Raw genomic sequence first — 21,830 nt, 5'->3', positions numbered from 1 at the left:
GAAACGCCTGCACATCTACACACAATCCTATCAGCACTCCTTACACTGGACCCATCAGCCTGCATCCACCGTCTCACATCAAACGCAACTGTCCCTCCCTCCAGGCAATGCTGACTCTAGAAGAATGAGATCAGGCCCACTTCTCAATTCCCAGGCAGGTTAAACGCAATCGACATGCTGATAAGCTTAAATTGTTAGATTCCCATTGAACAAAGATTTAGTACTTTGCTGGGTTTGTATTTCGCTACTTAGCCATAGTGACCTAGCTGACTAACTAACTGTTACAGCTCCCTTTTTACATGTCAGTCCAATTAGCGTAGAGCATGTCACCTAGATATCTGTTATATAGCACCAAGCAGCCCACATCGTGAAAGTAGTGATAAGGTTCCGATTCGTTATAGATAGTACATAGTATTTATACTATACTGCTCCTGTTGCTAGTCGAGAAAGAAACGGGTTTCCGCCCTTCTGCAAGACAAATCGGCTTATGTTGAGTTGAAAAGAAGCGCCTATGCCAGTTGAGGGAGTATAAGGTTCCAAGATATTCAAGTGCCTTTGCTGATTTGAACGGCATTCTCAAAAGCAGAAGGTGCATTCCTGGAGTAAGCTGAACTTGGTATTATTATTCTTTTTCTTGACATTCTGTCTCATTTTTGTATCTACCACACCTCTGAACCTCAATCTGCGGGTATAGCATGTGCTTACCGATAAGCCACCAAGAACACAAAAAAGCAAATTGGGTCATCTGGCTTCGACCACCAGCATTAATTTTGAAAATCATATTGTCTACTTTTGTCGCTGTACTTTTGCTCAATGAGATTCTGAAGAAAGGTAGGGCTTTTGAGGCTCTGACCAGAGAGCTGGCCAAGTTGTTTGCTTCGAACGGCCCAACCTGTCATGCCATCCCGACACATGCTTCCGTATATCAAATCCACCGACTTGAGCCGTTGACACTCAAGTAATCTGCCGATTCAGCCCTCCAGCATTGACTTTTGTAGGAAGCTGACATGCCCATCCATGGATGACGATTATTATTCACAACTGCACGCAGCATCTTCCCCCTGAACTGAAATCTGCGCGGTTTTTGCTGATCGGCACCTCCAACCCTGTTTCGAGAGTTTTGGCATCGTATTTCCCCACATCGCGCAGCATCCGAGCGCTGTTGTTCGTCCAATTCCATCTCTGTTGACTCAACGAGTCAAAAGTAGTTAGTCGTAGTTGCCTTATGCAAACTCAGCTGGCCATGCCACTCCACCATGATGTTTATATGGAGCTCTGACCCTTTGCAACGGACGTGAAGCTTTTCTGGAGGTATTGTGAGTTTTCGCCTCAGAAATGCGTATAGCCGCCATCAGGAACCTCCTTCTCACTGCGAGCGTCGCGTCAGCAGCTATGACCAGTGATAACTTGAAGTCATGTCTTAAATCTGCTTTGAAAGAGGGGGACAGCGTCGCTTTCTCAGGCGATATCTTCTACCAGCTTGTAGACGCGAAGCGCTATAACCTCAACATTCACGTCACTCCAGCTGCCATCACGTTTCCGAGTTCGTCGCAGGAGGTCGCTGCGGTCGTCAAATGTGCCGCAGATAATGGTTATCCCGTCCAGGCGAAGAGTGGAGGGCATAGCTATGGCAATTATGGTATGTTTTCCGCCGGATCAGCTCGATCAAATCATTGTATTCAATGAATATGAATGAAGCTAATATATCCACAATCATCACAGGTCTGGGTGGAGTCGATGGAGCTGTTGTAGTTGATCTCAAGAACCTCCAGCAGTTCTCCATGGATACCACAACCTGGGTTGCAACAATTGGGTCTGGAACCTTGCTGGGAGACGTGACACAGCGTCTTCACAATGCTGGAGGACGAGCCATGTCGCACGGAACTTGTCCGCAGGTTGGCTCTGGTGGGCATTTCACCATTGGTGGCCTTGGACCTACGTCGCGACAGTTTGGTGCCGCGCTGGATCACATTGTCGAAGCCGAAGTTGTGCTGGCTGACGGGAGTATCGTGACAGCTTCGGATACCCAAAACCAGGATGTTTTCTTCGCTATCAAGGGCGCTGCGTCTGGTTTTGGAATTGTCACTGAGTTCAAGGTTCGGACAGAGCCTGCGCCCGACACGGCTGTCAAGTTTGAGTATACCCTCAAGGTCGGAAGCACTGAAGAGCGAGCCACTCTTTTCAAACAATGGCAAGCATACGTCTCCAACCCCGACTTGACACGAAAGTTAGCTTCCACACTCACTCTACTCGACGACAGTATGGTCATCACGGGCACTTTCTTCGGTACGGAGGAAGAATACAACGCTCTGAACATAGGAAGTCAATGGCCCGGTGTGAACGGAAAAGCTATCGTCTTCCAAGACTGGCTTGGTCTTGTCGGTAATTGGGCCGAAGACGTTGCTTTGAAACTTGTAGGAGGCATCCCCTCGCACTTTTACGCCAAGTCCACGGCTTGGACGCCTAGCGATCTGATGGACTCCGACACGATCGACAAGATGTTTGCGTATATCGACAGCGCAGACAAGGGGTCATTGGCTTGGTTCGTTCTGTTCGATTTCCAAGGTGGTTACACAAACGATATCCCGACCGACGCGACAGCGTATGCCCACCGCGACGTTCTGATTTGGATGCAATCGTACAGCGTCAGTTTGGTGGGTGCTGTTAGGCAGGCCCAGTTCGATTTCCTGGACGACCTCAACACGCTTGTCACCAATGACAAAGCTCCTTATGCTGCCTATTCGGGATATGTTGATCCCCTCTTGCCAGACGGTCCAGAGGCATACTGGGGGTCTAACCTTCCACGACTACAGCAAATCAAGAAGAAGATTGATCCTCAAAATGTGTTCCGCAACCCGCAGACTCCGTCTCCTGCAAGCTAACGGGAGGCTCCTCGTATCAAAGGCGGAGAATCTCTCTGTCTAGAGCCCTGATGGTGTAACTATTCACTCGCATATAATACAATCTAATGTATATGATTCATGATGAGCTCGCGATGTAAATGGTCCCCAATCATCATAATCACCTCCTCGCAACAACCACCACACCTCTGACAATACCACTTTTGGCCCACCACCCAAACACGGATTTAGCTCCACGGAACTTGCCCAACTTTATTCCGTATAGCTGTCCCTCTTGTAGCCTTCGATCCAAAAAGTCCGTTATACCAGGAAAGACATGTCGAGAGATGTCCTTAATCTCAATACGCGAAGGATCATACCCAGCTGCCACCAAGAGACGGACATACTCCTCCCGAGTGAGGAAGTTCGTGAAAGGCGACCCAGTAACCCAGCAGATCAGTTTCATTTTGAGACGTTGCCACCAGGATGCATTATCAGCGAGGAGGAGATCAAAGGCCATGAAGGATGCATGGAGGGTATTGTGTGCATAGTGAAGGATTGGAAGACGAGAAGGTTTGAAGTGATACATCGTATCGAGAGCCAGTAGCCATGTTGATGTGTTCGGGTCAAGCGAGGTATCAACCAGACTAGAAATGGAATTATGCAGTTCGCCAGTCCAACTCGAGGGGTCGGCTCCATCGGCGCAGAAAATTTCCGCGGAAACACGATCTCCATCGTTATTCTGCTCTTGGTGCAAGCACATTCGCTGTTGGGCAACCTGCGCCTGCGAAGGTAGTAGGGTAATGCCTACGTAGGTATCGAAAAGAGGTTTGGACGAATCATCCCCATTGCTCTGTCGTCGTAAGGTAGCCTCAGAAGCTTCAACAGAAGTACTGAACCCATATTGAGAGGCTGCGGTCGTAGTAGTAAAAAAAGCGTCTTTTCTAAGGGATGCAATATGGACCGATTGGTCACCACACCCACATCCGACATCCAAAACTCGCACTGACTGGGCCCTCTCCGCAGCGAGACCAGCCTGCAAAACCTGGTCAAGTAAAGCTTTACAGGCCTCTGGAAAGCTTTGGGTATCCTGATGACATCAATAAAAGGTCAATGATGTATTGAAAGGCAGCACTTACCTTCCAGTAGCCCATGTTCATCCACATAGACTGAGGCGGAAGCTGGACGTTGAGCACTGCGTGGTCCAACCCATACACCTTGCTCTCCAAAGCCTTTTTGAGAAAGCCTAGCATGTCTGCAACTAAAACACTGGTTCGCTTCAAAGAGAGAAGAATTTCAAAGGCCGACCGGAGCCGAGGCTGTGAGATGAGACAGCTTGGAGGTTGCTGTGAAGAGCTTCGGGAACAAGTAGGTACGCGAGAGCTACGGATTGGCGCGACCCGATCCGCAAATGCCAAGCCTTCTTCAGAACTACCTCAATTTCACCATCGGTCGTTTCCAAGTTCACAACATGATTTTTGATTCTCATGAACTTACTAAGGCATAAAGGTATCCAAACTGCCCTATATTACATACATGAACTGACATATTTTGAAAATTTCCCGGTCATGGCGTGGCTGCTGGGTACAGCGACTACAACTATATGTTTTAGGCCTGAAGAAGGCAGCCGTGTTGCTAACATACACCGCAGCAAACATAACAAATGTCTATATCCTCAATAGCCATCCTTTTTGAAAGAATTTCCCATGATTCCAATTGGATTAGACTGACATGAAAGGCCAGCAAGCTTTGGCGAGCTATCATAGCCAACAATAAACCTGGACTTTAGCTCTGCACAAATCATCACTTAGCCTTTGGTCAACATTTCAAGTCACACGCAAGGGGTTTGGTCCACTCCAAAGGATTAACGGCGTATTACAAAGATATTGGTGCACATATTCACCGACTGGGCCACACACGCCCGATCTTGACCTCGGATGAACCCCTATGCACATGTTATCTCGCCCCAAGCTCGTTCTCAACCAAGCCATGGGTTTTCAGGAAGGAAGTACGAGTGACTATCCCAACTGCCCGTAGGCAGGCAATTTCCAATGAATGTATCAACGGTCTCCAGTTACTGGTCTAAAAATGCAGGTTGCATATTTCTTACTGAGTTTTCAAGAACCCTGTCGTCCATCTAACAGATACTCTAGTTGATTGAGCCTGCACAGGTCTTTGCAATAAAATGACCGCTGAATGCCTTACGTAGTGTTGAGAATAGCCTTGCATAGATGGTACATGGACCGTCAGTTTAATAAACTCTGATAAATTTCGAGGTAAGACAGCCCGAGCTAGCATTTGCTACTGTGACATCAAGAACAAGATGGGGTGCCAGGTGATATAACCGGCCTCACAATCAGCTTTGTCTACGAATCCCTAATTCGACTTCTTCCGCGACTAGGCGATGATTTCCAGACATTACTCGTACCGCAAAGAACCAAGCATTCTGACGATTTCTGTACAAGGCAGGGTTGGAATGAAGCAATTGTGTAACAGATCAAAGGGATGGGTTTCCACAGCGTTAAAGCTCTTTACTATGTGTTTGGCTCGTTAGATGGACTGCTCGAGTAACCTTAATCCAGTAACTAAGCTCCTGGAGGTGTAACTGTGGCAGCTTTAATCTTTGATTTATGACTCTGATTCAATGAGAAATCGGACGCTTGCAGACGCGCCCCACAAGGAGACGACGGGTTAGGAGCATCATCCACCCTTCTTTCCTTGAATTATCATGTGAAACGGAATCATGCCGTCTAAATTACCACTCTTAAGACGAGGAACTGTCATGAATAGCAGCAAATTTTGAGTTTCACCCCCAAAGCTGTACCAATTAGTCCCTATTGAGGAGCATTGCTCATCTGGAAGCTTTATAGCATCATTTCCTCCCTCGACCGCACAATGGTCAGGATAACAGCATTCTACTTTCATTTTCTTGGTAAGTGAAAGTAAAATAACCCGCGGGCCTTTGATAAGCTCTCGTTCTTACAGCGGACTTGAATCTAAGAATTCTGACTTGCCAATAGCACTCTTGGTCTCGTTATCTAACCACGTGGAGGCCAAACCCGCTGGAACAGCACATATAAGAGTGAATGTGACGGCAACAACACCTAAGACTCCCGTTGTTGCTACCGGAGATTCGTCTCTCATTTGTGGGCCTACTTTGCCATGGTCGGTAAGCTAGCCATAAACGAACTTAATTCTCAGCAACCACTGCTTCTCTCAAGGCTATTAGTTTAACCCCTACTTGACGTCTAGTGCCCCACGAACCAAACATGCTGCAATTCGTTTTGTACAGACTTAACGTCAAGCACACAGAATTGTGGAGCTTGTTCTCATGTTGTAAGTCAAATCTACCTCCTTCTACAATCGATGATCTCTCCTTATATCTCGTGATCCAGTGCACTGGAACATTCCCTAGCTGCTGCTCAGGAACTTGCGCCGACTTGGCCACCGACGAGAGCAATTGTGGATCATGCAAAGCAGCCGTAGGCCGTACCTTGTTCTTGTGATCTTATCTTTCATTGATTCATGTCTGATCGCTATCAGTGTAATACCACGGCTCCGACTTGTTGCGGCGGTAGATGCACCGATACAACCAAGGATATTTTGAACTGCGGCTCCTGCAGCCTTCGCAGCGGTAACCTCACTAGCTCAATTTGCATGGGTATAGCCCCCACATGCTGCTCAGGAGTATGCACAGATATTGCTCTAGACGACAACCACTGTGGAAGTTGCAGTAACAAGGCGAGTATTTTCCCTCGTTTCGTCATCGAAAAGGAAATAGGGGATAATGTAGCTAATTATTTTTTTCTCTTTAGTGCACTGGAATCCAGCCAGCCTGTTGCTTGGGGAGTTGCACAGATCTCTCCAACGATAAGAATCACTGCGGAGGCTGTCTCACTTTTCCTTGTCAAGGAATCAGCCCGGCATGCTGTTCTGGGACCTGTGCTGACTTGAGTCTCAGTAATGCTAATTGTGGAGGCTGTGGCAAAGCCGTAAGTGCCATCTCCTTCACTCCACTCACCGGTCTTCAACTATACTAATGTTGATATAGTGCGTAGCACCCACCACCACTTGTTGTCTCGGCATTTGTATCGACCCTACTTCCAATCTACTCCACTGCGGAGGTTGTCCAGGTTCCGCGTGTACAGGAGTCGATGAAGCTTGTTGCGGCGGGACATGCGCCAATTTGGGGACTGACCCGAAGAATTGTGGGCGATGTACACATGCCGTAAGATATTTCACCGTCTCCTGGTCCGGTTGTCAAGCTTCAGTACTGAAATTCTCGTTTAGTGCCAGCAGCCTACGTCAACATGTTGCAGTAGTACGTGCGTCGATCTCTTGACTTGTCTCCAGCACTGTGGAGGATGCGACAACATTGTAGGTTCAGTATCCTTCATTGCTTCAGCGACTTCGCCTCTACTTGCCGTCATTAATGTCATTTCTTCCTTCTCGGGACATTGGTGTCTCAAAGTTCCATCCAGTATTCCTCGCCTATTTGAATCTCTGGATTACTTCTGCTCTCTCAATCAGAAAATCGTTAACGCAACGTCTCTAGTGTACTCGTGGAGCTGGAGGTGGAGCATGCGTGGGCGGAAACTGTGTCGCCTGTGATGCTACTAGCCCATTTTGTCTCGCAACTCAAGCATGCGTAAGTCACCCACATCCTAGATTATTTATGAGCTGATAGTGACAACTTGAGCAGTGTCCGAAGGGTAACACCTGCGTTAATGGCGGTCTTAGTCCTGGCTGCTGCGACGCCGCCCACCTTTGTGTAGCTGCGTCTAACACAGGCGGGTCCAAAGTTTGCGTAAGTGATCTTTACGTTCTTCTATATTGCCCCGTAACGTATTCATGTTCTGAAACTTTCAATAACTGATTCTGTTTATCCAGTGTCCGTCAACTTGTGCCAAAGTCAGTTCGTTATCGGTATGTATAGGTATCTAAGCTTGACGTCGGATTAAACTGCCGTGGGGCAAGGGGCCAAAATGGAGCCACAAAGGGTGTGAAGCCAATTAGCAGAAAGATTTAGTAGCTTAAGTGCCTAGTAGCTGGTAGCTGGTCTCCAAATGGGAGTAAATACTTCTTTGTATGACTTTTCTATGCGATGCGCAGTTTTAATTGAGTGAGACTTCGGGGTTAAGTCGTAAAAGGCATATATTATGTAGCGCTATATTATGCATATACAGTCCCTTCCCTCGGGCAAAGTTTGAGGGAGCAATGATCAACCAGACAGAATTACCGAGACCACTTCTCTGAGGATATGCGCGAAGAATTACGCCTAGATCTGAAATCAATCATGACGATGTGTCATCCCAAGGTACCACCACGCCGAGATCTGTAGCGACTCTCATGGCAGAAACAACGCAGCCTTCAAGGAGGACCATTCCGTCCCAGCACCAGCCGCCCGCCAAGTAGACTCCGTTGTCTCCGTTGCGCCAGGAACTCACCACAGGTGTCGACTTTGGCAAGTTCGTCCGTTCGACACGGCCTTGGAAAATTGAATTGACGACAAGACGGCTAAGTGGGCTTCGCAGCACGCGCACAAAGCTCGCCGAGCGAATAATCTTTGATTTATCCAAGGGGAAAAGGGGGTTTGTCGTGACAAGAATGGAATTCGTTTGCTCATGAACGGCTTCGGTAATAGTACCGTTGGAAAGTAAGTGAATACGCTGTGTTAAGAGATTGTAAGACCCTCGCGATTCCTTGGCACATTTGATCGAGTTTGGACTCGCAGTGGCATGCAACATCGGTCGAATGGTCGACTTGTCGGTGTGTGCGACCGTCTCCACGGTGGTGGTTGGGATAGCGGACAGTTGCGAATTCACTGCGGGAAACAAGGACGCAGCGATATCGGGTGAGACGGCCAGAACAACCAGATCAAAGTGCTCCGAGGTGTGTTTCCCATCCTCAGTCGAGTACTTGATCTGCACTCCGTTGTCTTGCGGGATCACATGCGTCAGATTCACGCCAAGACGCAATTCAACGCCTTCCAGAAGCTTCGGCTGGACACACTGGACACCCGCAGTCACCACAAAGTGCTGCTGGAGATGCGTTCTGCGCTTATATTCTATAACGTCGGATGCAGGAAAATTCAACAGTTCATGGTGTGAACAGGTACAGACGCTCGAAATCAGAGGAAGTAGATAGTTGGCCACGTAGTACTGCGGTATCCACATACGCCGTAGGTAGTGGTCCAGCGACTCGCTCAGCTGCCCAGTCTGTAGATTCTCGGCATAGGGGGAGATGAAGAAGCAGCAGAAAGTGAACCATAGGTAGCACAGGACTGCATAGACAGCTTCCACACACCAATGAATTAGGTTTGTTGTGCGTGGGATAGGGGGAATTTGGTGAAAATTTGAAGCATAGACCATCTGCGGCCCGGGAATGCAAGAAGTAGTCGATACAGATTGCTGTCGTTTCGGCAACCTCGTGAAGCTGAAAAGAAATGGCTGCTCGCGGTACTTGACTCCCAAGTAATCATACATTCGGATCAGATTCCGATAGAAGCCACCGGCAAAGGCGCGCATCGGCACATCAGCCCATACTGCTGGACCGTTGGAATCGCGCGAGGGAATTTGAACTGACTCTGCGCTCAGCGATATTTGGTCTCTCTGTTTAGCCGGTTAGCATTGTGGACGTTTCCCCGACACGGCATGGGTCGCTGGATTTGGGTGACATGAAGTCGAAAAGCACCAACCTTCTCGATCAGAGTAACCTGGTACCGCTTCTGAGAGTCCTGGTGCAGCAGATGGGCAGTGGCTAGACCAGCCATGCCCGTGCCCACGACCGCGACCGTCTTTGCGTGTGACGATTGGGGGTTCTTCATGTTGACGACGCTCCTCGTTACACCGACGGAGCCTTAGGAACTCGGAACGAGGGGAATATTTATTTACAGGCGCTATCGGCGCGACATGGAGCCCCCTCTTCAACCTTGATCAGTGCCTTGACGGGAATGGGGACGTGAGAAACAAATAGTGGCGATGCGGCCCTGTGAGCAGCAACAGGAGAAAAGTTGGTTTGCGGGTTGCGGGTTGCGGGTACGAGAACGAAGCAAATCCCTTTGGGCTGTTGGGGCAAAGCACATGTACCCAGTACCCCATTTGGTACCAACTCTCCTGTACTTACTCCCTCAACGCCAACTCCAGCCCAATCGCGATCGACCGGCGACATCACGCATCACCCACGTCACTGGCCGCGGGGGTGATATCTCTTTTTTGAGTATCCGGTTTGTCTTCGTTGTTAAAATCATTGCAGAGTTAAGGTCCCTTATTGAGCAGGTTTTTGAGTTGGTCAGGTACCTGCGAAAACTAGGTTATGGAGCGGGGTTGTGTGCACGGCTAATGACATCTCCAGGGACTCAGGGACTATCTTAATTTACCTTGCCAACTTTCTAGCTTCCACCCTGAGTACACGTGGGCTATAAGTCCTTCTATCCATAGCCGTCAGAATTAACTTGCCTCCAGTTTCAACGCTCTCAGCATAGCCACGATCTCAGCCGCGATGGAGAGCGTATGCTTACGCTGCAAGTTCCGAGGTTCGAGGAGTGTGCGTGTTGTGTAAACTTTCAGCCAATCAACGAAACTATGGTAAGCCGGTGGAGCTTCCAAATCGATCCATCACTCCGTGGATCTGGATGGGGCCTCATTTGTCATGCCATCTCTCTGTTTCTACTTCCAGGATCAAGAAGAAATAGATAGAGATGTACCATGAGCATGCTAATTCACATAGAAAGGTCATAATCAATAAGTCCCAGAAGCAGAGGGCTAGAACACGTATGGGCAAAGCGAAAAAGAGCAGTCAGCTATCTCAACTTTTCTTAGAGCTAGGACACAATTCTGGTACCCGTCAGCAACCCCCGCTGATCAGCAATGTCACTTCTTCCAACGCCGCGATCTTGGCAGTCGCAATTCAAATTAGTGTACTCTCGTTCGGCGTCTTCTTAGACTTCGCAATTATCTCGTCGCAAATTCCGAGGAAACGGTCATCAGGAACCGAGCCGTAAGAGCCAATTTGATCTTCCAGCGAGTTGACAGTCATTGGCATTTCGTATCGTAGATCGAGGAGCATCAATTTGGTTGCAATGTGTGTGTCGATATCCATTCGAAGAGTCCATATTTTAAGTATCCATTTTCTCCATTCCTGGATGAATTCGTCTGCAGGTTCGAATCTCTCCCGGCGAATTGTACGAATAGCGACGGCGGCATTAGATTTTTCACGTTCCTCGCCAGCCATAAATGCATTGGCAATAAGAGGGCGGAGATCGTCTGCGTAGCGCGGAAGTCGGTCTTCCAAGTCAAGCTCCACTTCGAGATGCTTGGAGAATAATTCAAGATTCTCAATTATCGAAGGACTCAGTTGGTTTAACAACCAGCACCGGACGACTGTCGACCAGGATCTCCAGCGTTCGTAGTTGGGGTCGTTTTCAGATGGGCGGGGGACTTTGTTATCAATAGCATCCTCTAGCTTGAGTGGGATAAGGGCGCCTTGTACACTTCTTTTCCACGACCAGATGTTGGTCCTCTTGCACTTTTCCAGTCTTTGGATACCGTCAAGTGAGGCTCGATTAATTTCGGGAAGTTTCGTGGCCTGGGTCTTCGGGCCGACACCATTTTGCCTGGCGTGTCCTTGTTGATTGCTGACCATCCTTAGAAGTTGGTCTTATAATCTTTTCTGTAGTAGATAGCTTTCGTCTAGAGTCAAGACTCAGACCCCACACTTCTGAGGGATCGAATTGGAGAAAAGAGCATCTCCGACAAATTATACCAGGCTTGAAGAATGTTAATAATGAGTTTTTCAGATACTGCTTGGGCTTTGTATCTCACCGAGATGAAGATAGAGGACGAGGAAAATGCTGTTGAGTATTAGAGTGTAAATGGGCATAGATAAGTGAGATTCGGGTCATTTCTTTACCATAGAAGGATTAGGAAATGGTGATAAACCATATGTTTTCGTTCCAAGGTACATCAAGCACTCTAAATTCCCGGCCAAGACGGTTTAATATGTAGGTACAAGCATAAACTATGCTTCATGAAGTTCGATTGTAAGTTACCAACACTTCTGTAGTCATGTTAATAGTCTCGTCCCTATTTGGAGACTGCGACTCCAAAATTTTAGTCTGGCTTTCCGTCTCGTGAACACTTCCATGCCCGATTTCGGTACGCGTTTCGCCTTGCGAATTATCGAAGACTTTGCGCTTCGGTGCCGAAGGATAAGAGATCATGTTGTAGTTATTGTTGATGGTTGAACCGGGGAAGACTCTGGCAAGCAGCGGCTTCAGTGTGGAAAGAGCGGCCGCGGTGATAGCCAGTCCATCTTCGACAGCTGCCCAGTAAAGCAACGGAACCAGTTCCCCTGATGGGAAAAGTTGATGAGTTGTGGTCCCGAGATGATCTGGTGGAAAACTTACAAGTAAAGTCTGCTTTCTTCGATAATGCCACCAAGAATGTTGTCTTGACGATTGAGGCCGCGCCGGCACTTAAAAGGTGCGAAGTCAGTTGGACTGGAAAACACCGAAGGCCAGATCCCAAATCGTAGACTTACAACACGCCTAGACTCATAGCAAAGGCAATACCAATCTCCTTCTTTTTCATTTGCAGATTCCAAACGATTGTCCAAGGCAGCAGGGCTAGCACAAAATCTTGAGCGCCCGAGTAGGCTAAAACGTAGGACATAAGCCAATGTCAGCGGTCGCATAAAGAATTTGAGATCGGTGCAACATACCGCCCACAAAGAGACAGAAATTAGTAAAGACATCCGGGGGCCAGCATTTTGACGGAATAGCACTGTTCCAAAGGTGTCTTGGATCCTTGCATTGAACAAAAATGAACAAGGCTGCCAGAACGTTGACCAAGTTCATGGTCACAATCACAAACCAGAGCACGATGATCATCCACCTACGAACCACAATGCGAAGAAGAGTCACGGCAAACGAAGTTTTGCCCAAGGTACAGGCCATGATGGCCAAGGCTTCACCAATGTCACATAGCATCGCTACATCGATGAGATTATTCGGGTTCTCCGCGACGACGGTAACATGCCTCCCAAGACCTATCGTAGAGGCAACATGACACACGGCAGCATAAGCAACCAAGCAGGCCTATCAGAAGAATAACATGAGTCTCTGAAGCACTTCAGCGAAAATTAGCGGAAAATACTTACTGTCGCAACAATGATAATCAAATCATCCCATCCAAAGATCCGTTTCATGTAAACCCGGACATACAATCGCATCAGCACAAACACGAGAGGCACTATAGCCATTGTCCCACATCACACCCTGCAAAAGCGGAGCCCTGCTCGCCTGCAAATATGCTTCTGACTCCATCTTGGACGGACCCTGAATTTGACTGTCACAATCTCAGAATGGACCTGCGAAAACCAAGACGCCTGAGAAGTTGCAGCAGCTCCACTGACCGCGGGAGCCAGAAGGCATTTAAGATCACCAGATACCGCAGGGCCGGTAAAGGCCTGCTCGACCTAACGGCTTTGAGAATGAAATATGACAGGGGTGAACCCTGTTTAGACGGGGGTCATTCCGTCTGTTCTATGGGGATTTCTTTTCTTACAGTATGGAGCAGGGGCTGACCCGCGCAGCTCTGAATTGAGAGACCAGGGACCAAGACCAGCTCGTGGTTCTGCAGCTTTTCTTCTCATCTACACATTTTCTGGTGTTATTTTGAGTCGTCCACCAAGCTAGCTGGCGCAATATCAACGGGTATCTCTCAATGCATGCTTGCCTAGATAGGTTTGAACTTTCGTCAGGATTTCCAACTCCTAGAACGCCACAATACTGGGCATCAAGCCGCTCTCGAGCTATACACACAATAATGTTTTAGTGGCTGACATCCTTCAATCCTTCAAGTCTGCCTGTGGGTCTTTCCTCGTTGATTGGACCAGACTGAATTTTGGTTCGAAGCGCCTTCCCGCACTCTGGAGTTCTTGACTAACAAGCCACTCTCTTTAGGTTCTCCATTTTCCTAGATCGTTCAATCTCGCCCCGCGGAAGACCTTTGTCGGCCGTTTCCCGAAGCCCCGCTCTGAAGGATTTACGAAGGATTTACGAAGGATTTGTCGTAGGGGACACCGACAGACACTAGGACCGCGCTGCTGTCAAAATAAATGCCCCTAGAGCTTGCTAGGGCAGTTCTCCTCGAGTTGGCCAGTCAATGCGGCCGTAAATGCAATCTCGGACTCCACAACCCGCCCTCCACCGTGCCGTCAACAGACTAAGCTATAGTCGCGTTATTCACTAGTGGCGTGTCTCAAACACCGGCAAACACAATAACTACGGAGTACAATGCCGCCCTATGGTCGTCTGCAAAGAACTGCTATTTTGAATCCCCGGAGTGTGTCATTACTGGCTAGATCGGTCGTTCTCTGCCGTCCCCTGAACGCTAAGGTGGTGCTCGATGGCCCAGCACTTCAAAATCAGCTGCCATTATTGACCATCTGTTTTGACAATCCCGACCCCTCTGGCAGACTTTGCGAGTTGCAATTTCTCAACAGCAACTTGCTTTTTTCTTCACTCGTTGTTCCGTGCCTACGTTGCATGGGTCAGCTTGCAACAATGGCAGTCATGTCTTCGCTTGCCTCCAGCGTGTGGACCCAATCATTTGCCGGCCTTGGCCTTTTGCTTTTGACGAAGCTCGTCTGGGATGTTTTCTTCTCACCCTTGAAGACCATTCCTGGTCCAATTCTGGCCAAAATCACCGATGCTTGGCGGGCAATTCACACGCATCGTGGCCGTGTTGATTTGAAACATCTTGAACTCCACCGCAAATATGGAACAGCAGTGGCAATTGGGCCTAATTGCGTGAGCATCTCTGATCCAGGCCTTATTCGGACGATCTACTCCACACGTAACCCATGGAAGAAGGTAGGGTTCCGGCCCGCATTCCGTTTACGAAGCTGTCATAACTGACAACCAATTTGAATAGAGTGATATGTACCGACCTAACGATGTGCTCATTGAAGGTCATCGTCTTAGTAACCTTTTCAACTCACAAGATGAGGAATGGCATAGCCAGAACATTCGCCCTATTCGCGGTCTCTGGAGCATGACCAAGGTTCTCGAGTATGAGCCTCTCATTGACGAGACTATCATCAAGTTCGTGGACAAGCTTGCCGAGAAGTTTGTAGATGGCAAGAACGCTGGTACCAGCTGCCCAGCTGACGAATGGATTGGATACTGTGAGCATTGAAGTCTACGTCTATCTATTTGGACCTTAGAAGCCTTTACTAACATGCAACTAGTTGCCTGGGATGTCACTGCGAACTTTAGTTTCGGCCGTCACTACGGATTCATTGATCAAGAAAAGGATGTGGACAACCTGATCACCGACTCTACAGCTGGTCTAATCTACTTTGCTTCGGTACAGAAACCTCATCTCTTTAGAACTGTTTTGGACCTGCTAATCCTAGATCCAAACCTAGGTCTCCCAAATCCCTTGGATCGATAACCTGCTCGACAAGAACCCAATCAAGCGAATTGGACCTAAGCCCACTCTCACTGGCGTGCTCTATGCCTTCAAAGTTGTTGCAGAGTATCAAGCACAGCTCGCTGAGAAAAAGGTCTCTGCCGGCTCTGTGGATCACACCTTGGACAAATATGTGCAGCTCAAGGAGACATACCCGGACATGGTCAACGATCAGCAAATCGTGAACTGGCTGATGCTGAGTATTCTGGCTGGTGGCGATACCAGTTCTTCTACCATGCGTGCTATTCTGTATTATCTGGCCAAGTCCCCCTCCACATCATCGAAGCTCGCCGCCGAGCTACAAGCCGCCTCTCTCCCCACCCCGGCGCCTTGGAAATCAATCCGAGACCTCCCTTATCTAGACGCAGTTATCCGCGAATCGATGCGCGTGAGCCCCGGCGTTTCCCTGATCATGGAGCGTGTTGTCCCAGAGGGTGGATTCACCATGCCAGATGGACGCTATATCCCTGCTGGCACTAAGGTTGGGTGCAACCCCTTCGTGACCAACCGGGACTATGGCGTCTTTGGGGATGATGCGGACACTTTCAATCCGGACCGCTGGCTGCAGGGTAAGAATGAAAGCGCTGAGCAGTTTGAGGCTCGTTCGCGGCGTATGAAGGATACCGTTGACTTTGTCTTCGGTGGTGGTGGTCGGATCTGCATGGGTCGGTATTTGGCCATGCTGGAGATCAAGAAGCTGATCGCAACGCTTTATAGTCTCTTCGATGTGAGTATTTCATGGCTCCAGAGCATCTAGCTTCAATACTAACTTCGATACAGATTCAACTAGTTGATCCGAAGCACGAGTGGAAGTATCGTAATGCCTGGTTTGTCTACCAGTGCGACATGCCAATGATCATCAAGCGTCGTGCGTAGACATTGCTATCCTGCTCTATTCGACCTCGAAGAGGAAGCATATCAGAAAAGAGTAATAATTATGTTTGACTCATGAATACACGGAACCAATTTGCAGAAGAATGTATGCAGCTGAAGTAGAAAGAGAGAAACCCCAGACATACCGCAAAGGGTATCAAAGTTCCTGTCCTGAACAACCGAGAAAGAGCAAAGAAACGCCCGAGGATTGAACACCGCAATCCAATCCACCCCTTTGCCTAGTTACCATGCGCCAATCATTAAAAAAAAAAAGTATCTTCGTCCGCAGTATGTTTACCCCGTAGCAGGGCTCTTGCGTCAAGTCATTCGTGTCCTTTGTCGTTGTCGTTTTCGGAATGACATGGAAACAACACAACTGCCGTCCAGCATCAGGTTTCGTGTGGCTCCTCGTTGAAAGAGACCTCTGGTTTGGGTGCAGAATTCTCATCCATCGCGTCGCCAGGCTTCCTCTCATTACCTTCGTCGGTGATCTCGCCCCACCCGGAGCTCCTGCGGCTGATACGGCCAGAGGCCATGGCCAACGGACTGCCCACTCCACCGGTAATGCTAGCAGCCGTGCTATCATTTCGAGTATGCGATGGCGCACCGCTGCGAATACTCGATCCATCACCTCCGGCCTGGCTCGGCTTCGCGGTGTGGAAACTGCCTCGTTCGCCGCCGTTGCCCAAAGGGGCCGTACCAGACGAGGAATATACACTGATGCGCTCAGCACTTGCGAGTCCAACCATGCTCGGTCGGGCCAGCACCCCCTGGGCGTTGAATGCCGAAGTGTTTGACGGCTCTACCACACTACTGCTGAGCAGGCTTAATGGCAAGCTCTCACGGCTCCCGCCGAAGACCGATGAAGGTGCCAACGCACGCACAGAGGCATTGGTATCCAGAGAGTTCCGTCTGCGGCGCTTGGATGAGCTTGCGAGTGTCAGGATAGAGGCATTGTCGTTCAAGACATTGTTTGCTGTCGCAGTGCTATATGTCATCGACTGGCTGTGGGGTATAAGGTGTGGGGGTACGGCGGTAGCTGGCGATGACGAGGTAGGGAATTGATGCGAAAATTGGACCTGCTGATTCCCAGAGCTCTGCGCCGAGCTTCCGTGTGTATGTCCATGTTGTGTATTCGGCGCAGGGTACAATTGAGTAGATGGTGCCGCCGACTGCACAGTTGTCAAGGTGGTGGTCAACGATCGCACTGAAGGTGCGGGCGATGAGAATGTGCTCCCTTCGCCTCCACCATGCGAGCTTAACCCCCCGCCCCCTGTCGCCATTGTCCCTGCCTTGGAGTATCCTGCATCCGAGATCGCGGTGTCGCCGTTGGTCGACACGGTAGGGGCGGTGGATTTGGCGCTCCTCGCGGGAACCGGGTTTTCGTAACCTGAATAGACCAGAGAAGGGTCACTTCGTGATTGAGAATCATGGCGGTCGCGGTCGCCGACTTCTGAGTATGAGTCGCTGTGGTTTGGGCGCTGGAGTGTGCCTGACAGCGGATACGGATTGTTGCCCTTCCCACCATTCTTCTTGCCCTTGGAGTTTGCATGTCGCTTGTTTGACCAGCGATGAGAACCAGATTCGGAGGAGCTTTTTAAGCTTGCGAGGCGCTTCATCCAACTCGAGAAAGGGCGGCGCCGACCGTTGCGATCTGTTTGTATATCCCGGTAATAAGCCCAGTGTTTCATACAGGACAGGTGTCCAACAAGACAGCTTACCATGCACCCTCGCAGGCCCTTCAGCTGTAGCCATGTTGAATATGGGTAGCGAATGGTCCAAATACCTCCCGCCACAGTTCATTTGCTCAGGAGGATGAGCAGTGTGCAAGCAACGGACAGGTTGAGCAGCGCGCCGAGGCAATTGAGGAGAGCGCGGGATGACTGTTTATCCGTGTAGGTCATGTGCCCGCCCTTGATGTCAATCGTTTGCCTTCGTTTACCTCATTTACTTTTGTATCAACTGAATTTGGACCATTTTCTACTTATTCTGCCACTTTGAGATTCTTTTATTATCTCGAGGCCTCCTCCGATGCGACAGTTATGAATGAGTGGCAACGTTCCTGCCGTTCTTGCAACCCCGTTGGTGATACAATGGAAAGCATGCCTTGACTGAAACATCCGCGACAACTCTCTCACGCCAGAGTCAATTTGTCATGTCTTCAAATGGGCCAGTCATTCAGGCACTTCCCTTGGACGTGGCTGCCAAGATCAAATCTTCAACTTCAATCACCCATCTGCATGGAGTTGTTGTGGGTCTGGTCAAGAACTCGCTGGATGCTGGCGCACAGACAGTCCTCGTCTCCGTGGACTTCAAACATGGAAGCTGCATAGTGGAGGATGATGGGAAGGGAATCCGACCGGTGGAGTTTGAGCCTACCGGCGGGCTTGGAAAAGCGCACCGTATGTCACTATGTACTATCCCTGGTTGTATGGTCTTGCTTAACGCCTGTTTCAGATACTTCCAAACATCAAACCCCAGAAGCCTATGGGCATCGAGGTCTATTCCTGGCTTCTTTGGCTTCCTTGTCGCTGCTCACTGTGACGTCTCGTCATATTCAACATGCGAGCACAAATTCTGTCATTTTTCACCATGCCAGGCCGGTAGCACGATTGATCCCTGCTCCCGCCCATCATAGCCCCCGGCTTGGCGAACATGGGACATGTGTGGCTGTAAATGATCTTTTCGGAAATATGCCAGTGCGTGTGAAGAGTCGGGCCATGTCTCTCGAAAAACCCGAAGAATTGGAAGAGAGTGGGACCATCTCAGAGATATGATGGTCTCTCTCATGCTAGCAAATGGCCAGCTTTCGAAGCTTGTGCTTTCGGATGTTGCAAGGGGCAAGCGATTCACTATTCGTCCTGATAACACTCCACCAGATGCCTCTTTAAGCCATTCCACTCTTGAAATGGATCTCGAGCGTATAGGGTCCATTCTTTCACAATCTGGGATGCTAGAATCTCGCAATATGAATTCTTGGCGTGTCATATCTGCGTCGATTCCGTGTCTAAAGATACAAGCAGCAATATCGAATATACCGAGTCCATCGAAGAAAATCCAATTCATCTCACTGGGCAAGGACCCAATGCTGTCACGGAATGCTTCAAACATCTTATTCAATGCGGTCAATCGGTTAATGTCTATGTCCGACTTTGGAAACACTAGAAGCGGATCTGACGTTGCAACTTCAGAACGTTCGGCGCCTGTGACTAGCAGATCTGATTCCTTGAACAGCGTGATGAGCAAAAATTGGGCGAAGTCAGTCAACAAATGGCCGATGTTCTATATACGCATCGACACTGAATCTCTTCAGCATTTGGACGATGATGATGAGCCTTTTCCCACGACTGAGAAATCACTGCAAGAGATTATGGATGTCTTGGAGGCCATGATCATGGAGTTCTTAAAACAGCAGAATATGCGACCTCGGGCGAGTCGACAGCAAGCGAAACTTCCCGATCGGCCTCAGAGAACCATGAGCGCTACACGAACGAGCTCTGCGCGATCTAAAAGTCTGTCCAAAAGCAGTCGGAGGTCGAGCCTACGAGAGGGCTTTGATAAAGGGTTGAAACTTCCGCTGTTGCAAAGATCGCAGTCTGCCAATTTCGGACCGCACTTCAGCAATTGGTCCCGCGTGAAAGCTGCAAAGCAGCCCGAATATCAGAGGGCTGATGTTGTGGGTGCAAGCCTTGTTTCTCAGAACAACAATGTATACGAAGAGTCGCAGCTGCCCCAATTACTAGAGCGGCGACGAAGTCATTCAAACTGCAGTCGACATTTCTCTACTCATTCTGACCTACCAGAGACATTAAATGGTGATTTGGTCCCATCCCTTCGTGATGTGGAAGGTGTGAAGCACAGCGAGTCCGAGCTCCATCCATCGGAGACACCTACCGATGAATTGATCCCTTGGGTTGACCCACGTACTGGAAAAACACACCAAATACACTCACGAACTGGACAGACCGTCAACCTCAAATCTATCCATGCTGGACCTAGGTCCAACAGCTTCCTTAGCACATTGCAAAGACATGGCCAATCTCGCAAACCAGCATACGCCTCATCTTCTAGGCTTTGGGTAGATAATCTGCTCGATGCTTGGGATAACCCTACATTTGCCAGAACAGAGGCGCCAGTGCCAAATCTCAACGCCGAGGCGGATCACCTTCACGATCCAGCTCGCTCACATCATTACCACGAGGATATCGGTACCTTGTATGGCGCACACGTTGCCAAGTTCAAAGGCAAATTACAACGGCAAAGCCTGGCGAAGGCCACCATCATCGCCCAAGTGGATCGAAAGTTCATCCTCGCCAAGTTAGGCCCTACACATCCCCCTGCCACCGTTGAACATGAACCGGAGAGTGTTCTAGTCTTGATCGATCAACATGCCGCCGATGAGCGATGCCGAGTTGAACTGTTGTTTGAGGATATGTTCATTTCTCCCGGCTCCTTGGATCGGCATGATCAAGTTCAAACTATGGAGATTGATCCAATTTCCTTTGGCATATCAGCCACAGAAGCTTCACGCTTTCGCACGTACTTGAAATTTTTCATGAATTGGGGTATTGGCTACAGCGTAATCGCTAAAGAGGTATCTGAAGTAACCGTTCAGGTCACTGCTTTACCAACTCTCATTGCTGAGCGTTGTCGACTTGAGCCCAACCTGATCGTGGACCTTCTCCGTCGTGAAATTTGGACTTATGAGGAGGAGAATGGAAAGCCGCCGGGCTCGAAACGACCAGCGACGAATTTCTCAATGAGCTACGATGTTGATAACGAAGAGTTCTCCGGAGACAGAACGCACCCGTGGGTGCAGAAAATGAGCGGCTGTCCGCAGAGCATTCTGGATCTACTCAATTCTCGGGCATGCCGTGGTGCTATCATGTTCAACGACTCGTTGAGTCAAGCGGAATGTGAAGCACTAGTCATGCGGCTCTCGAAGTGTGCCTTTCCGTTCCAATGTGCTCATGGCCGACCGTCCATGATCCCGATTCTCGACTTGCGACTACAAGCTGGAAATGGAGCTTTGCCCTCTGATGGTGGCATCCTGGATTTGGAATTTAACGAGAATGATGATAATGGGATAGAATTCATGGAGGCATTTCGGGCGCAGTATGTCAATTAGACAAATTGTTCAGGCCAGACATCCACATTGTCCAATGTTACAGCGATCATGAGAATACCATCAGACACCGTGCAATTAGCCTTACCATCGGACTTCTTCGCCGTGTACTTCCGCCATGGTGTACTTATGCTCTTGCCCCGCACAATAAGAGGCCCTCAATAGTGGCGCATCTGATATATCACATCCATCTAGGCAAAACGTCCAACAAAGCATAACTACTTTCACAATTCATCACTACATCATTTCAAGACGGTACATACACACGTACTTATTATTGTGTATTCCGGCGTACCCCGTAAGACCATCCTCATTTGGATGTATGGTCAGGCAACATACAGCCCTCAGCCGCCACATCAGCGGCTCTTTAGCCCTCACGCTGCATGAACTAGCAGAAAGTATAATCGGCATGCAATTTATGAATTTCCAGACCAATAACGTACATCGCTAGTAGGAACTGATGGAGATCTAGGCATCCGTATTGTTCTTCGGTTCTTGGACCCAAGCTCATAATGC

General features: G+C 49.1%; 8 protein-coding genes across 8 annotated transcripts; 3 read left to right on the top strand and 5 right to left on the bottom strand.

Moving 5' to 3' along the window:
* Positions 1-1,335: 1,335 nt before the first annotated feature.
* On the top strand, positions 1,336-2,882 carry N7458_004224 (FAD-binding oxidoreductase; the record flags this gene model as incomplete). Its single annotated transcript, XM_056907606.1, has 2 exons — positions 1,336-1,639; positions 1,723-2,882. 2 exons carry the CDS (start codon positions 1,336-1,338, stop codon positions 2,880-2,882), a joined length of 1,464 nt encoding a protein of 487 aa, XP_056768333.1.
* Positions 2,883-3,021: 139 nt separating this feature from the next.
* Positions 3,022-4,093, bottom strand: N7458_004223 (uncharacterized protein; the record flags this gene model as incomplete). Its single annotated transcript, XM_056907605.1, has 2 exons — positions 3,022-3,930; positions 3,980-4,093. 2 exons carry the CDS (start codon positions 4,091-4,093, stop codon positions 3,022-3,024), a joined length of 1,023 nt encoding a protein of 340 aa, XP_056768332.1.
* Positions 4,094-8,134: 4,041 nt separating this feature from the next.
* On the bottom strand, positions 8,135-9,666 carry N7458_004222 (uncharacterized protein; the record flags this gene model as incomplete). Its single annotated transcript, XM_056907604.1, has 2 exons — positions 8,135-9,451; positions 9,538-9,666. 2 exons carry the CDS (start codon positions 9,664-9,666, stop codon positions 8,135-8,137), a joined length of 1,446 nt encoding a protein of 481 aa, XP_056768331.1.
* Positions 9,667-10,748: 1,082 nt separating this feature from the next.
* N7458_004221 (uncharacterized protein) lies at positions 10,749-11,483 on the bottom strand (the record flags this gene model as incomplete). The annotated part of the gene is made up of 1 exon (XM_056907603.1): positions 10,749-11,483. The coding sequence occupies one exon, from the start codon at positions 11,481-11,483 to the stop codon at positions 10,749-10,751; it is 735 nt and encodes a 244-aa protein (XP_056768330.1).
* A 382-nt stretch (positions 11,484-11,865) lies between these two features.
* N7458_004220 (uncharacterized protein) lies at positions 11,866-13,100 on the bottom strand (the record flags this gene model as incomplete). The annotated part of the gene is made up of 5 exons (XM_056907602.1): positions 11,866-12,191; positions 12,247-12,314; positions 12,381-12,495; positions 12,561-12,936; positions 12,999-13,100. 5 exons carry the CDS (start codon positions 13,098-13,100, stop codon positions 11,866-11,868), a joined length of 987 nt encoding a protein of 328 aa, XP_056768329.1.
* Positions 13,101-14,388: 1,288 nt separating this feature from the next.
* On the top strand, positions 14,389-16,192 carry N7458_004219 (cytochrome P450; the record flags this gene model as incomplete). The annotated part of the gene is made up of 5 exons (XM_056907601.1): positions 14,389-14,715; positions 14,777-15,029; positions 15,093-15,211; positions 15,273-16,043; positions 16,097-16,192. The coding sequence occupies 5 exons, from the start codon at positions 14,389-14,391 to the stop codon at positions 16,190-16,192; spliced, it is 1,566 nt and encodes a 521-aa protein (XP_056768328.1).
* Positions 16,193-16,578: 386 nt separating this feature from the next.
* N7458_004218 (uncharacterized protein) lies at positions 16,579-17,944 on the bottom strand (the record flags this gene model as incomplete). Its single annotated transcript, XM_056907600.1, has 2 exons — positions 16,579-17,843; positions 17,911-17,944. The coding sequence occupies 2 exons, from the start codon at positions 17,942-17,944 to the stop codon at positions 16,579-16,581; spliced, it is 1,299 nt and encodes a 432-aa protein (XP_056768327.1).
* Positions 17,945-18,344: 400 nt separating this feature from the next.
* Positions 18,345-21,317, top strand: N7458_004217 (putative DNA mismatch repair protein (Mlh3); the record flags this gene model as incomplete). Its single annotated transcript, XM_056907599.1, has 3 exons — positions 18,345-18,591; positions 18,647-18,943; positions 18,985-21,317. 3 exons carry the CDS (start codon positions 18,345-18,347, stop codon positions 21,315-21,317), a joined length of 2,877 nt encoding a protein of 958 aa, XP_056768326.1.
* Between the last annotated feature and the right edge of the window lie 513 nt (positions 21,318-21,830).

This window comes from Penicillium daleae, assembly GCF_028827525.1.
Source record: "Penicillium daleae strain IBT 16125 chromosome Unknown utg000004l_segment0_segment0, whole genome shotgun sequence".
Classification (NCBI taxonomy): domain Eukaryota; kingdom Fungi; phylum Ascomycota; class Eurotiomycetes; order Eurotiales; family Aspergillaceae; genus Penicillium; species Penicillium daleae.
Note: the sequence above shows the minus strand (reverse complement) of the source record. Positions and strands in the feature narration are given on the sequence as shown.